This window comes from Bos javanicus, chromosome 17 (genome assembly GCF_032452875.1).
Source record: "Bos javanicus breed banteng chromosome 17, ARS-OSU_banteng_1.0, whole genome shotgun sequence".
In the NCBI taxonomy this organism is placed as follows: domain Eukaryota; kingdom Metazoa; phylum Chordata; class Mammalia; order Artiodactyla; family Bovidae; genus Bos; species Bos javanicus.
The window spans coordinates 29,300,804-29,318,659 of record NC_083884.1 but is presented as its reverse complement, the minus strand read 5'-3'; the positions used below and the strand labels follow the sequence as shown (position 1 = coordinate 29,318,659).

General features: G+C 37.1%; 1 protein-coding gene across 2 annotated transcripts in view; it reads right to left on the bottom strand.

Annotated features, from left to right (window-relative positions):
• Positions 1 to 17,804, bottom strand: part of SCLT1 (sodium channel and clathrin linker 1) — a 225,907-nt gene extending 208,103 nt beyond the window's left edge. For both annotated transcript variants that reach the window (XM_061384197.1, XM_061384198.1), the window contains exons 1-2: positions 17,714 to 17,804; positions 220 to 287 (exon numbers count right to left, since the gene is read on the bottom strand). In XM_061384197.1, coding sequence (XP_061240181.1) covers positions 220 to 287; positions 17,714 to 17,747 — 102 coding nt within the window. In that variant the 5' untranslated portion in view covers positions 17,748 to 17,804. The remainder of the gene's footprint in view (positions 1 to 219; positions 288 to 17,713) is intronic.
• Between the last annotated feature and the right edge of the window lie 52 nt (positions 17,805 to 17,856).

Below are 17,856 nucleotides of genomic sequence, written 5' to 3'. Positions count from 1 at the left end.
GGACAAAGGCAATTTCTATGGTCAAAGAATTTATAGTCATTAAACAAGAACAACTTTGCTTTCTTACAGGAATCAGAGTTGTAAGAAAAATTTTCAAGTGCTATAGGCAACTTCACATGGAATAATCCTAAGTAGCATTTATTCTACACTTGTCAAATACAGAAATATTTACAACCAAGTTTGAACTTAATTTGTTAGACCCCAATTTAATTTACATACCTGTACTGTTGAATATTTGAAAAAATTTTCCATTTGATACCGCCTAAGGGTTTCGTTTAGTCTTTGGTCTGAAACAAAAAGAAAAACCAATTTGTAATGTTCAACTTTGACAGACAGAAATAAAGTAGATATTATTTGATATATCCAATGCAAAACTGTTAGTCTCCACTGCTGTTCAAAATAAATCATTCTGAAGACATCATTTTACAATTTAGATAGTCTATACACCTAAGTCAAATAATTACTGCTGCTCCTGCTAAGTCACGTCAGTCATGTCCGACTCTGTGTGACCCCATAGACGGCCTCCCACCAGGCTCCCCTATTCCTGGGATTCTTCAGGCAAGAATACTGGTGTGGGTTGCCATTTCCTTCTCCAGTGCATGAAAGTGAAAAGTGAAAGTGAAGTCGCTCAGTTGTGTGCAACTCTTAGCGACCCTATGGACTATAGCCTACCAGGGTACATGGCATTTCCCAGGCATGAGTATTGGAGTTGGCTGCCATTGCCTTCTCCCAAATAATTACTACCAATGGGAAAAAGAACAGCTAAAAGAACAAATTTTTCTGATTCTGAAAGTTTTAATTCTTAGTCTCTCTGGGCTTGCTCTTCAGATTCTTAGAGGTCAAGAAAAAGTACCTTCCACATTTATTTTTTTATTCCTGCTACTAGATGTGAAAAGAGTTGGAGAATAAGACTAAACTATACTTCTTTAGAAGTTAAAAACTGCTGAAATTTTCTTTCAGAACAAACCTCCACACAGAGGAGAAACTCTAAGCATTCAAATTAAAAAGGAAAAGGCAAGACACAATGGAAAAGAAGGTCCAGAAGAGCCAAAGACTCTCAGAAACTACAAGATAATATTTCCATTTGAAGCAAGAAAAGCAATACAATAGAACATGCATGCATGCGTGCTCAGTCACTCAGTCATATCCAACCCCTTGTGACCCCACAGACTATAGCCTACCAGGCCTCACTATCCATGGGATTATCCAGGCAGGAATACTGGAGTGGGCTGCCATTTACTCCTCCAGGGGATCGTCCCAGCCCAGGGATTGAACGTGCATATCCCCTCATCTCCAGGACTGGAAGGAGGATTCTTTACCACTAGCCACCTAAGAAGCCCCAATAGAACATGTGTGTATATGTGCGCTCTGTCTCTCAGTCATGTCTGACTCTCTGCAACTCCATGGACTGTATAGTCCACCAGGCTCCTCTGCCCATGGAATTTTCCATACAAATATATTGGAGTAGGTTGCCATTTCCTCCTCCTTCCTGACTAGTGGATCGAACCTAGCTCTCTTGCATCTCCTGCATTGGCAGGCTGATTCTTTACCACTGTGCTATGTGGGAAGCCCCACAATAGAACACAGCACCCAACAAATATACAAAACTCATTCTTTCAAGATCACATGGAACATTTAAAACTGATAATTTGCTGACAAAAGAGTAAGTCTCTTGAGTTTTTGAATATTTAGATGGGATTCATCCCAAGGATTTTTCAATATCCATAAATATCAATGTGATATACCACATTAACAAATTGAAGAATAAAAACCATATGATCAACACAATAGATGTAGAAAAACATTTCAACAAAATTCAACATCCATTTACGATAAAAAATCCTCAGAAACCAGCCATACAGGAAACATACCTCAACTCAATAAAGGTCATACATGGCAAACCCATGGCTAACATCACATTCAACAATGAAAACCTTACAGTACTTCCTCTAAGATCAGGAACTCTTGCCACTTTTATTCAACATAGTTTTGGAAGTCCTGGCCACAGCAATCAGAGAAGAAAAGGAAATAACAGGAATCCAAATTGGAAAAGTAGTAAAACTGTCACTGTTTGTAAATGACATGATACTATATACAGAAAATCCTAATGATGCCACCAGAAAACTACCAGGATTTATCGATGAATTTGGTAAAGTTGCCAGATATAAAAGTAATATACAGAAATCTGTTACATTTCTAGACACTTAAAACGAAGTATCAGAAAAAGAAATTAAGGAAACAATCCCATTTACCATTAGGAAGCAGAGATCAAATTGCCAACATCCACTGGATCATCAAAAAAGCAAGAGACTTCCAGAAAAATATCTACTTCTGCTTCATTGACTATGCCAAAGCCTTTGATTGTGTGGACCACAACAAGCTCTGGAAAATTCTTAAAGAGATGGGAATACCAGACCATCTGACCTACCTCCTGAGAAATCTGTATGCGGGTCAGGAAGCACCAGTTAGAGCTGGACATGAAACAACAGACTGGTTTCAAATATGGAAAGGAGTACGTCAAGGCTGTATATTGTCACCCTGTTTATTTAACTTATATGCAGAGTACATCATGAGAAATGTTGGGCTGGATGAAGCACAAGCTGGAATCAAGATTTCCAGGAGAAATATCAATAACCTCAGATATGCAGATGACACCACCCTTAAGGCAGAAAGTGAAGAAGAACTAAAGAGCCTCTTGATGCAAGTGAAAGAGGAGAGTGAAAAAGCTGGCTTAAAAAGCAACATTCAGAAAACTAAGATCATGGCATCCAGTCCCATCACTTCACGGCAAACAGATGGGTAAACAGTGGAAACAGTGACTGACTTTATTTTTCTGGGCTCCAAAATCACTGCAGATGGTGACTGCCACCATGAAATTAAGACACTTGCTCCTGGGAAGAAAAGTTATAACCAACCTGGACAGCATATTAAAAAGCAGAGACATTACTTTGCCAACAAAGGTCTGTCTAGTCAAAGTTATGGTTTTTCCAGTAGTCATGTATAGATGTGAGAGTTGGACTATAAAGAAAGCTGAGTGTCGAAGAATTGATGTTTTTGAACTGTGGTGTTGGAGAAGACTCTAGAGAGTCCCTTGGAGTGCAAGGAGATCCAACCAGTCCATCCTAAAGGAAATAAGTCCCGAATATTCATTGGAAGGACTGAAGCTGAAGCTGAAACTCCACTACTTTGGCCACCTGATGCAAAAAACTGACTCATGGGAAAAAACCCTGATGCTGGGAGGGATTGGGGGCAGGAGGAAAAGGGGACTACAGAGGATGAGATGGTTGGATGGGATCACTGACTTAATGGACATGAGTTTGAGTAAACTCCAGAAGTTGGCGATGGACAGGGAGGCCTGGTGTGCTGTGGTCCATGGGGTCGCAAAGAGTTGTACATGACTGAGCAACTGAACTGAACTACTGACCATTATATCAAAATAAAATAGGAATAAAGAAAAAAACCTGTATCCTAAAAACTATATGATACTGAGGAAAGAAACTTAAGACATAAATATATAAAAAGATATACTATGAAGCTGGATTGGAAGAGTCAATATTGTTAAAAATCACCATACTACTCCAGACAATCTACAGATTCAATGCAATCCCTATCAAAATGTCAATGGCATTTTTCATAGGCCTAGACCAAATAATTGTAAAATTTGCATGGAAACACAAAAGATTCTGACTAGCCGAAACAATCTCGACAAAGAAGACAGAGGTAAGGAATCATGATCCCCGACTTCAGACTATACTACAAAGTTACAGTAATCAAAACAATATTGTACTACACAAAAGCAGACAACATAGATCAATGCAACAGGATAGAGAGCCCAGAAATAAACTCATACTCTTATGTTCAATTAACCTATGACAAAGGAGGTAAGACTACACCATAGAGAAAAGACAGTTGCTTCAATAAATGGTGCTGGGAAAACTGGACAGCTTACATGTAAAAGAACAAAATTAGAACATCTCTTGACACCGTATACAAAAATAAACTCAAAACAGATTAAAGACCTAAATGTAAGACTGGAAGCCATAAAACTTCTAAAGGAGAACAAAGTCAGAACACACTTGACATAAATTGAAGCAATATTGTTTTGGATATGTCTGCTAAGGCAAAGGAAATAAAACCAAAAATCAACTAATGAGACCTTACTGAACTTAAAAGCTTTTGCCCAGCAAGGGCAAAAATGAAAAGACAATCTACAAGGTGGGAGATAATATTTACAAATCATATGACGATTAAGGGACTGATATCCAACATGCATAAACAGCTCAAACAACTCAACATCAAGAAACAAATAACGTGATTAAAAAGTGGGCATAAATAACAAACACATTTTTTCCAAAGAGGAAATGTAGATGGCCAATAGGCACATAGAAAGATGCTCAACATCACTAATTATCACGGATTGCAAATCAAAACCACACTGAGATCACCTCACACCTGTCAGAATGATCATCATCAAAAAGAACGCAGATAACAAATGCTGATGAGTATGTGGAGAAAAGGAAACCCTCTTACCCTGTTGGTGAGAATGTTAAATTGTTCCAATCATTGTAAAAAGAAAAAAAAACTAAAACAAAAACAGTATAAAGGCTTCTCAAAAAACTAAAAATAGAACTACTGCGTGACCCAGCAATTCCACTCCTGGGTGCATATCCATAAAAAACAAAAACACTAGTTTGAAAACATACATGCACCCCAATATTCATAACATGCATTATTTGCAATTGCCAAGATATATAGAAACAACCTAAGTGCCTATTAATGGATGAATAGATAAAGATGGAATACAACTCCACCATAAAAAGAGGGCAATTTTGTCATTTGCAGCAATATGGACGGAACTGGAGATTATTATGCTAAGTGAAATAAGTCAGAAGATGATTGTTGTATGATATCACCTACATGTGGAATCTAAAACATACAACAAGTGAGTGAATATAATCTAAAAGAAGCAGACTTACAGATATAGAGAACAAATTTGTGGTTACCAGTGAGAAGAGGGGGAGGCTAGACTGAGGTAGGGGAGTAAGAGGTACAGCGCCTTAGGTACAAAAAACTACAAGAATATATTGTATAATATGGAGAATATAGTCAAAACTTTATAAACAGAATATAACCTTTAAAGTTGCAAATCACTATAATGTACACTCATAACATATAATATTGTGCAGCAAGTAGACTTCAGTTAAAAAAAGAAGAAAAACTAAAACTTCAAATAAGAGTAAATCTTAACTTTCAAAAGACTTAAACTGAAGAGAATATACCACCCTAAAATACATCTCTTTGGCATAAGAAGTATTTTAGGCTGATAATTCTTAAGAAACAGAATAGGAAAAGCTTTGAAAAATTGAGTAGAAGTTACCCTTTTGTTAAAGATATTTACATTTATGAGGAAAAATTCCATTTGTAAGCACGTCCCCCTCTTTATACCAGAGAGAGAAAGTGTTAGTCGCTCAGTCACGTCCGACTCTTTGTAACCCTATGGACTGCAGCTTGACAGGCTCTTTACTGTCCGTGGAATTCTCCAGGCAAGAATACTGGAGTGGGCAGACATTTCCTTCTTCAGGAGATCTTCCCAACCCAGGGATCAAACCTGGTTCTCTCGCATGGCAAGTAGATGTTCGCTGTCTGAGCCAGAGGGAAGCCCTGAAAGCCTTAGTCACTCAGTTGTGTCTGACTCTTTGCGACCCTATAGACAGCAGCCTGACAGGTTCCTCTATGCATGGAATTCTCCAGGCAAGAATGCTGGCGTGAGCAGCCATTCCCTTCCCCAGGGGTGTCTTCGCTACCCAGGGATCGAATCCAGGTCTTCTCCTGCACTGTAGGCAGATTCTTTACCATATGAGCCACTGGAGAAGCCCAAGGTAATGACTTAAATCTGTGTAACAATTTTACTCTTGTTTACTGTACTTTTCTTGGTAACTTCTTGTAACCGCTCACCGTCTTTTTCAATATCTCCTTTTGTCTTTATCTGAAAATGTTTTTTAACACTGTAGCTTTGCCATTTAAAGGAGTTTTTCTGGGTCACTGTATACATCAGTGACCCAGAAAAACAGAAAAACTCCTTTAAATGCCCAAGCTACAGTGTTAAAAAAACATTTTCAGAATGTATACAGAAGGTAAACACGTTATTAAACTTGTTTGTTTTCTCCTATTAGTCTGTCTTTTACAATAGGGGGTCACAGGCAACAATCTATAAGGGTACAGGAAACTTTCTTTTGCTCCCCTGGAAAGCCAAAGAGAGTACATTACCTGATAATAGCAAAATTAGGCCAGAATTGAGAGACAAAAACTATCAGAAAAATATCCGTTATGTAAGAAATTACCTTTCAATAACCTATCGGTCTCAGGATGAATGACAGAACAAATTGAAAAGTATTCTGAACTGACTCATTGTGAAAATGCAGTTTCATTTGAAACTTCTTAGGAAAAAGCACCTGCATAGCAAAGAAAGCTATCAATAAAATGAAAAGGCAACCTACCCTCAATGAGAGAAAATAACTGCAAATCATACACCTGATAATGGGAACATATCCAAAATATACAAAGAACCTCACACAACTCAATAGCCACAAAAAAGACACAAAACTGGATTAAAAAACGGGCAGAAGATCTCAATAGACATTTTCCCAAAGCAAACAGATGGCCAACAGACATGAAAAGATATTCAACATCACTAATCATCAAGAAAATGCAAATTAAAACCACAATAAGATATCACCTCATTCCCATTAGAATGGCAATTATCAAAAAAAAAAAAAAAGAAATAACAAGTGTTGGTGAAGATGTGGAGATGTGTATTATTGGTAAAAATGTAAATATAAATCGGTACAACTATTTTGAAGGTCTGCAGGTTTTAGTTCCTCAAAAAATTAAAAACAGAACTACAGTATGATCTGGCAGTTCCATTTCTGTGTATTTATCTAAAGAAAATGAAAACAATAATTTGAAAAGATATGCACCACATGTTCACTGCAGCATTATTTACAATAGCCAAGATATGGAAACAACCCAAATTTCTATTGTTGGATAAATAAATAAATTGTGGTATACATACAATGGACTATTACTTAGCCATAAAAAAGAAAGAAGTCTTGCCATTTGTGACAATATGAATGGATCTTCAGAGTATTATGAAGTTAAGTAAATAACAGAGAAAGACAAATATCACATGAAAAGAAAGAAACCAAGCTCACAGAAACAGGGAACAGACTGGTGACTGTAAGAAGTGGAGGGTGGGGGTAGAGGGAGCCAGAGGAAAATAGATGGACTGATTCTTTTATTCTTTCAATAAATTGAATGATTTTCTTTTAAAGAAAAAAGATATGAAACATTCTTGAAAGCAATGAAAAAAAATCAATTGAGATATAGTTTTTGTTAATCACCAAAACCCACAATATTAAGATGGCAATTCCTCTTAAATTGACTTAAAGACCAATACAACCGCAATAAAAAACTCAGCAGATTATTTTGTAGACATTAAACAATTGATTTAATGCAGTGTTGATTTAAACACTGCATTGAGCAGTGAAGACAATACTGATGAAGTTGATGAACTCACACTTTCTGACTTCAAGATTTTCTAGAAAGCTAAAATAATCAAGAGAGCATCATATTTTAAACAAATAAAAACAAAGATAGATGGAACAGAATAGAGCCCACTAGTATACACATGCAAACTCAGACAACTTGACCTTGGCCAAAGGAATAAAAAGCACAGTAACACAGAAAATATAGACTTTTAAGTCTTTAGTCATCATCAACAAATGAGGAAGATACAAATGGAGAACCATAAGAAAGTAAAGACACAAACTCTGCATCTTAGAAATTCATTAAAAATCCTTCATTGTCTTAAATACAAAATATGAAACTACCAAAACTATAGTGGAAAACAGAAAATCTACATGAGTTATACTTTGACAATTCATTTTCATATACAACACAAGAAGCACAACCCATGAAAGAAAAAATTGCTAATATGGACTTTATTAAATGTAAACTGCTTACTTTGTGAAGGACAATGTTTAAAGAATGGAAAGACAAACCTCTGGCTATGAGAATACATTTTCAAAACACATAACCGGAGAACAGTTTGCATGCAAGGTACTCAAAAAACCAGGAAAAAAATCCACAATAAGAAATCAAACACTCCAAATTAAATAGGACTATGTGTAGCCATCTTTTAGAATAATATATAGAGATGGGAAATAAGCATGTATTAGTTGATCGACATTGGGGAATTACTGGAAAACAATAAGCATTGTGCATTAGGGAAAAGCAAATTAAAATAGCATGATGCCCTATCCATAAAAAACATAAAAAATAAAAATATAGGTAGAAATGCAATAAGAAAAACAATATTTTGTGAAAGAAGAACAAGGGGGGAGGACTTGTTCAACCAGAGATCAAGATTTATTAAAAAGTTATTGGCATTTAGACTATGTGATAGTTATATAAACAAAACTAACTTATGGAAGAGAATGCAGGATCCAGAAATATACCCATGTGGGTATATTTCTCATATATATGAGCACTTCAACTGTGATCAAAGGGCACTTCAGAGTAATAAAGAGGGGAGCACAATCTTTTTGTAAGTGGTTCCAGGTCAGCTGGATATGCTTGTAGAAAAGAACAAACCATTATTCATAAAAATCAATTCTATGTGAAATGAAGACCTGGGAAGAAAAACTGTCACTGTTTGCAGATGACATTCTACGATACACAGAGAATCCTAAAGATGCCACTAGAAAACTACAAGAGCTAATCAATGAATCTGGTAAAATACAAAATCAATGCACAGAAACCTCTTGCATTCCTGTACACTAATAAATAACAAAAGATCTAAAAGAGAAGTTAAGGAAATAACCCCAATTATCACTGCAACAAAAGAATAAAATACCTAGGAATAAATCTACCTAAGGAGGTAAAAGATCTGTACTCAAAAAACTGTTAAGACACTGATGAAAGAACTCAAAGACTGATTTGAGTTGACAGAGAGATACACCATGTTCTTGGATTGGAAGACTCAATACTGTGAAAATGACTATACTACCCAAGTTCAGTTGCTCAATCTTGTCCCACTCTTTACCACCCTATGAACTGCAGCACAACAGGCTTCCCTGTCCATCACCAACTCCCAGAGCTTACTCTAACTCATGTCCATCGAGTCAGTGATGCCCTCCAATCATCTCATACTCTGTCATTTCCCTTCTCCTCCTGCCCTCAATCTTTCCCAACATCAGGGTATTTTCCGGTGAGTCAGTTCTTCACATATGACAGAAAACACTGATAACAGCATTATTCTCAATGGCCCCCAAAATGGAAACATCTGCAAGTATATATCAAAAGAATGGAAAAAAATGATAAATTTATAAACTATAATATTCTACAGTAATTAAAATGAGTATACTACATCTACATGCAAGAATATGAAGAAATCTCAAAACATAGTATTAAATGAAAGATACCAAATGCAGAAGGCAACATAGTTTATGACTCTATTAACATAAATTTTAATCACAAGCAAAACAGCTTTTACAGTGTAAAATTACAGATATTATCTTTATCTTTGGGGAGCAGGAAATGGGTATAGTCACAAGTGGTCATCTGGGATGCCAGCAGTGTTCTGTTTTTTGGCCTGGGTTATGATTATATGAGTTTTGAGCTTTGTAATAATCCTCTAAGCTTTATATTTATTTTCTCTATTTTTCTGCATGTCACACATAAGCAAATATACATATATATGAACGTACATATTACCTATATACAAATTTATATATATATATATAATGTACACACACAAAATGTACTACACTGTTAACTTCAGATAATAGTTCCTTCCTTGAAAGCATACATAATTTAGTGGAGAAACATGACACATATGTTGGAAAAGAAAATGGCAACCCACTCCAGTATTCTTGCCTGAAGAATTCCATGGACACAGGAGTCTTGTGGGCTACAGTCCATGGAGTCACAAAGTAAGGACACAAATGAGCAGGTACACAAACAAGACATCATTCTGAGGAAAAAATAGGTAATTACAAAGTATTAATAAGTTAAACCATTTTTAACTTTTATTAAGTTTAAAAAGAATTATTCATTTTTATTGTTATCCTCAGAATTTTTAAGAGTTACCTGACACATGGCACTAAAATTAGGGTCTGGTCTCTAGCAGTAACACAAACTACTGCTTTTTGATAAGGTTTTAAGTAAGAAAAAATACTACATCTGACATCTCAGTAAGTGAAATAGGTTAAGAAGTCAATTATGCATCGAGGGAAAACAATCTTCACAGACTGCTTTAAACTGGAGGAAATTTTACTGTAATGTGAATCTACCATTTCCTTCATTCAACAAGCACTTATTTCACTTCATAGTTTGCATTTTCTGGATTACTGATGAGATTGACATTTTCATATTTTTAGTACTTCATCAGGTTTTATTTTTTCTATTAGTGTGAATGTATTTTTGTTCATGAAAGACCTTTTTAAATTGTGGATGATAATCAACACTTCACTATATTTACTTTAAGTATATTCTCCCTCCCTGTGGCTGGGGCAGTCATTATATTGATGATGTTTCTTGAGATATCCAGGTTTTTACTTCTAATGCAGTCTATTCATATATATTTTCCTTTCAATCAAAAATGTTTGCTGAAGAAATCCACGATCCTGAGATCATAAAGACATCCTCTTAACTATTTTTCTGAAAGTTTAGAGAGAATGTATTCCTTCAACCAATAATTTTTTTATATGGTGTGAGAAAGATATTATTTTTTCTTTCCCATTTAGACAGCCAATTATCCTAGCACCATTTGCTCAACAGTCTATCCCTCTCCCACTGATTTGTATTTCCCGTTCTTTCAGACAACAAGTGTTTGTGGATGTATGCATCTGTTTCTGTGCTAGCTGATCTATGTATTTATCTATCTACCAGTATAATAGGGGCTTCTCAGGTGGCTCAGTGGTAAACAATCCACCTGTCAATGCAGGAGACGCAAGTTTGATTCCTGGATCGGAAGATCCCCTGGAGAAGGAAATGGCAATCCACTCCAGCATTCTTGCCTGGAAAATCCCATGGACAGAGGGGCCTGGCTGTCTACAGTCCATGGGGTCGCAAAGAGTTGGATTTAATAATTGGATTTTTATAATGTCTTAATAGTTGATAAAATAAAATTTCCCACCTTGATGTTCTTTAGAACTCTTTTGGCCATTTTCAGCTCTTCTACATAGACTTTAAAAACATGTCAAATAGAGGTTTTGGATTGCATTGAATCTATGCATTAATTTGTGGGAGAACTGACATGTTTACTATACTGAGTGCTCTAATCCATACATTTGATATGTTTCTTTATTAATCTAGGTCTTTTCTTACATACTTAATAATTTTCTAATGCTAACCACCCTTCCATTGCTGGGATGAATCCAATATGAAGGTGACTGTATGTGTATTATATATTTACACACACAAATGAGCTTAATAGCCATTGATGGATTCAATCTATTAATATTTTACTTAGGATTTTAGTTTCTGTGTGCATAAGTGAAACAGGCCCATAATTTTTCTTTCAAGCAAGTGTCTTTGCCAGACAGAAAAGAACATAAAACACTGGGTTCAAACTAGATTGCCTGGGTTCAAACCCCAGCCCAATTACTTACTATTTATGAGTTAACCTAGAAACTGTGGTGGCACTTATCTAGGAGGTTTTTATCTGTGGCTATTGAACAGATGGGTATGAGAACTGTAAAAGCAAGCTATGGAAAAGCTGTTATTGATTATGTGCTCCACAAAAGCAGGGGCATGGTCACATTAAGATTAATAACAAAAGAGCAGATGAATCAATGGGGAAACTGTATAAAAGTGGGGAAAACTGTTACAGCCTGTATTAAAAAAAAAAGCTGCAAAAGAATTAAGGAAATGAAAGAAAATGAAGGGTTCAAAGAATACGGGTCTTGATGAGGTCAAAGAAGAGTTATAGTGGGAGTAAGGCATTTGTGTTTAAGATTAAAAAGTAGGGCAAATTGAACAGGACTTCTGCTCATGCTTAAGATAAAGTAACATAGTCCATTTTCCCACCTGACACACCAAAAAAACAAAACAGTGGTTTGCCAGGTACAAGACATCAGGCAATGATAATGACAAACATAAAATAAATGAAGTGAGCACTATGATTGCCCCAGCCTAAAAACAGGAAAAGAAGTACGTCAAGGCTGTATATTGTCACCTTGCTTATTTAACTTATATGCAGAGTACATCATGAGAGACGCTGGTCTGGAGGAAGCACAAACTGGAATCAAGACTGCCGGGAGAAATATCAATAACCTCAGATATGCAGATGACACCCTTATGGCAGAAAGTGAAGAGGAACTAAAAAGCCTCTCGATGAAAGTCAAAGAGGAGAGTGGAAAAGTTGGCTTAAAGCTCAATATTCAGAAAACTAAGACCATGGCATCTGGTCCCATCACTTCATGGCAAATAGATGGGGAAACAGTGGAAACAGTGGCAGACTTTATTTTTCTGGGCTCCAAAATCACTGCAAATGGTGACTGCAGCCATGAAATTAGAAGACGCTTACTCCTTGGAAGGAAAGTTAATGACCAACCTACATAGCATATTCAAAAGCAGAGACATTACTTTGCTAACAAAGGTCTGTCTAGTCAAGGCTATGGTTTTTCCAGTGGTCATGTATGGATGTGAGAGTTGGACTGTGAAGAAAGCTGAGTGCTGAAGAATTGATGCTTTTGAACTGTGGTGTTGGAGAAGACTCTTGAGAGTCCCTTGGACTGCAAGGAGATCCAACTAGTCCATTCTAAAGGAGATCAGTCCTGAGTGTTCATTGGAAGGATTGATGCTAAAGTTGAAACTCCAATACTTTGGCCACCTCATGCAAAGAGTTGACTCATTGGAAAAGACTGATGCTGGGAGGGATTGGGGGCAGGAGGAGAAGGGGACGGCAGAGGATGAGATGGCTGGATAGCATCACCGACTCGATGGACATGAGTTTGAGTGAACTCCGGGAGTTGATGATGGACAGGGAGGCCTAGCGTGCTGTGATTCATGGGGTCGCAAAGAGTCGGACACGACTGAGCGACTGAACTGAATGACCTGTGTGACATTTCATGCCAGAAAACAGGGAGGAAGATTGCAGGCAAAGATCAGCAGATTCTGATTTAAGGAGATGAAGCTGAGACTCAGTGCAAACCAAGTAAACTAGAATTGGCAGGACAAAGAATAGGAGAGAAAGCTGCACAGAGAACTCCATATATATGTAAGATCTGTGAAGGGTATGTCTTGTGTAAACAAAGTACTAACTTTGTATCTATTGAAGGAACTGAATTTACAGTTTAAAATCTTCCACAAGGAAAGCTCTAGGTTCAATTGTCTTCAGTAGTAAATTCTATCAAACATTTAAGGAAGAAAACCTGGAGAGGACAAATACTTTCTAAGTAATTCTGAGGCCAGCATATCTTGACACCAAACGTGACAAAGACATTAGGGGAAAATTTTTTTTTTTTTTATAAAGCATCACAGACATGAAAATTTTAAACATACATTTAAGATAATCAATGTTAAACGATATATTAAAAAGATAATACATTATGACCAAGAAGAGTTTATTTCAAAATGGCAAGTTTAACACTTGAAAAGTAATCTATGTAAATCTCGCTATTAAAAAACTAAAATTGAAAAAAAAATCTGATCATCTCAAAAAATGTAGAAAAAGCATTTGGAAAAAAATAATCCAATATTCATTCTCATTTAAAAAACTCTCAGAAAACTAGAATAGAAATTAGTATCCTCAACCTAGTAAGGACATCTATGAAAAAACTACAGCTAGTATCATATTTAATTTTGAAAAACAGATACTTTCTTCCTAAAATCAAGAACAATACAAGGATGTCTACTTCAACCACTTTGGCTCAACACTGTACTGGAGGTGTCAGTAAGTACAATAAGGCAAGAAAATGAAATGAAAGGCATTCAAAAGTGGAAAGGAAGAAGACAGTCTATTTATAGATGAAAAGACTGTCAATGTAGAAAATCTGAAAGACTCTGTATTAAATCTGCTGCTGCTGCTGCTGCTAAGTCTCTTCAGTCGTGTCTGACTCTGTGCGACCCCATAGATGGCAGCCCACCAGGCTCCCCGTCCCTGGGATTCTCCAGGCAAGAACACTGGAGTGGGTTGCCATTTCCTTCTCCAATCTGCATTAAACCTACTGGAACTAATAAGTGAGTTTAGAAAGGTGACAGGGTAAAGTACACACATACAAAGTATTTCCATACACTAGAAACGATAAATCAGAAATGGAAAGTAAACAAATAATAGTTTACAATAGTATCAAAAGCAGCAATAGAGATAAATCTGACCAAATATGTGCAAAACCTATATACTAAAAACTATAAAATATCGCTGAAAAAAATTAAAGAAGAGATATCAGTTGAGAAATATTTTTTCATTAGTCAGAGAACTCAATATCATTAAGTGAATTCTACACAAATTAATCGAGAGAGTCATACAATGCCTATCAAAATCCCAGCATTCTTTTTTTTTTTTTGTAGAACAAGCTGATCCTAAAATGTATATAGAAGTGCAAAGGACCTATGACAGTCAAAACAACTGTGAAAAGAACAAATCTGCAAGGCCACACTGATTTAATATAGAACTGTAATAATCAAGACAGGATATTGGTTTCCAGATAGATCAATAGAACAGAACAAAAATGGATCTACAGAAATATGTTCCACTGACTTTTTAACAAAGATGCAAAGGTAATTTAATGGAGAAAGGATAGTCTTTACAATTGTGCATCCATATATAAAAAAAAGTGAACCTTGACCCTTGTCTCACACCTTGTACAAAATTTAACTCAAAATGCTTCATAGATTTGAGTATAAAAGTTCTAGAAGACTACATAGAAGAGAAGCTTTGCAGCCTTGAGTAAGGCAAAGATCTTTAGATGTGTGTGTGCACTCAGTCACTCAACTGTAACCAACTCCTTGCAACTCCATGGACCATAGTCCACCAGGCCCCTCTGTCCAGGGAATTTTCCAGGCAAGAATACTGGAGTGGGTTGCCATTTCCTACTCCAGATGATCTTCCCTACTCCAGGGATTGAACTCACATCTCTTGCATATGCTGCTCTGGCAGGTGGATTCTTAACCACTGTGCCACCTGGGAAGCCCAAGTTTTTATATATGACACATCCATTAAAGAACAAATTGACGAGCTGAACTTCACAGAAATTAAAAACTTCTGCTCTATGAAAGACACTCTTAGGAGAAAAAAAAAAAAAAAAAGACTCCATCCCCACTGGTGAATAAACTCTTCACTCCTTAGCTTGATATACATGTCCCTCTTTGAACAGGTCCCTAAGGACTATCAGACCCGCCTTCTTAGATGGAAGTGGAAGAATGCTGCTGCTGCTGCTAAGCCGCTTCAGTCGTGTCCGACTCTGTGCGACCCCATAGACGGCAGCCCACCAGGCTCCCGTCCCTGGGATTCTCCAGGCAAGAACACTGGAGTGGGTTGCCATTTCCTTCTCCAGTGCATAAAAGTGAAAAGTGAAAGTGAAGTCGCTCAATCGTGTCCGACTCTTAGCGACCCCACCGACTGCAGTCCACCAGCGTCCTCTGTCCACGGGACTTTCCAGGTGGAAGAATGGTGTACTGCAAATATGCTGTAACAAATTAAATGAGGCTCAAAATCAATAGAAGTCAATGAAGAGAAGGTCAGAGGTAGGTGGGAGAAGGGTAAGCTTTCTGTATTTACCTGAGCTGGTGTTTAGCTAATCAACTAATCTGGTCACCCACCAATTATAACTGGCATAGGAGGTCTAAAGGGAAAAAGGGGAGATTCATGGACATCCGACACTCATTTTCATCTCTTCCTACAAACCTCGCTATTCCATGCTCCAATTTCCTGAATAAGGAGTTACTTCGAGCCTCCGAGCCTTTGCTTCTCTTGGTCCCTCTGAAAATTCCCTTCTTCCACGCACTTCTCTTCTGGCGAACTACCATTCATTTTTCAAGAAATAATTTACCATGGCTTCTATCGTTCTCTCTGGTATTTGGACTTCAGTTTTATTTAAGAATTCTGGCTGGTGCATTCCTCTACAACATAGTTTATGAGTGTCTCAGGAACTCTCCCGCCCCAACCAAACTTCTCTCTACCAATTCTTGTCCCACACCACTCAGACGATGGTGAGCTAGTCCTCTTTATGGGCTGAAGGATATTCCCACATCAAACCTAAGAAACAATTATAATGTTATAGTGTCATATATGTCATTAATGATTTTAGATAATATAAAGTGTGCACCTAAAATGTGCTAGACACCATGCTAAGTGCTTTATTTGCATCATCTCATTTAACCTTCAAAACACCACCATGTGCTATTACACCCATTTGACAAGAAATTTGAGGCACAGAGAAGCTCAGTAACCTGCCCAAGGTCAAAAAACATACAAAAGAGACAGAGCTAACACAGAGCCTAGACAGACTGAATCCAGAGGCTGAGTTCTCAACCACTGGCCTATGGCGTTTCCAAAATGTAATGTACCATTTCCTTCCCTCCCTCCCCCATTTTCCCTGCTGCTCAAGCAAGCCAAAAACCTTAAGTCGCCCTATACCTCTTTCTTCCAAATCCTTTCATCTCCAATCTCACTATACCTACCTTAGCTCACTTCTTACCTGGATAATAACAACAATCACCTGACTGCACTTGCTGTAATGCATGTTCCTCATAACAGCCAGCTGGGTTTTTCAAATAAATCACAAACTGATCCAGTTGCTCTCAATTGGATTCCTTTCAGTGATTTCTATAACCTGTGCAATGATTCCAACTCCTGAAAACACAGCAGAAAGGCCCTTTGCCATCTGGCCAAATTCTTCCCTTTCAGCTCTACTTGCCATTTCCCTGTATACATCAAATTTCATTCAAACCAACCTTCTTCAAAGTTTTTAACAAAACATTCCTAAGCCCTCCAATGTTGTAAATATTGTTCTCAACCACACAGTTCTTTATCTAGTAAATTTATATTTTACTTCAAGTTTCGGCCCAAATAGTACCTTCCTTAACCACAGTAAATTATAACCCTGTAATAGTTAATATTTGTTAGCACTATGTCAGATACTATTCTAAATCCTAGACATATTTTAAAGGCCGTTTAATCATTAGACCAACCCTGTAGGAAACCTGAGGCAAAAGAGTTGACAGTTGCTGTTACTTCCATGTATTTATAGAAATCATATACGTCCCTCCTCAAATTAAATTACTGGAGGGTAGAACAGTCCTCCTTATCTTCATAGCAGCTATACTTGTCTAGTGCCTGGCACATAATAGAAACAGGTGGGGCTCAATAAATATCTTTTGGACGAATGGCCGGAGCTGTGCCTCCAGGTTCTAACTGCAGACTTAGAAACTCTTCCTGGCAATTAGCCCTCTAATTCCTCCAGAGCATGTGAGGAGCATAACAAACGTGCATCTAGCAGAGTCCCTCGTAGGCTTAAGTATTTTCCAAACGCTTCTGCTTAATGCACGCGTATCCTCATATATACCATCAAGCTTTTTCTGCAGCTTAACTTCTTTTAAGTTTTTACAAATTACCACGTACCCAACAGGCATTCAGATAGTATTAGTCAACGATGACGACATTAAACATTACATATGAGAATTCTCAATAAAGGAATGTGGAGCTTACTTTGATCTCGCAGAAAGTCGATTTCTGTGGCCATTTGGATGCAATTTGTTTGGAGCTTTCACTACCTTTACTTTTCTCAAAAAGACACAAAGCTCGCAATGCGGGAAAGCAAAACTAAGGCAAACCTCCGGAGGTTGTCCAGC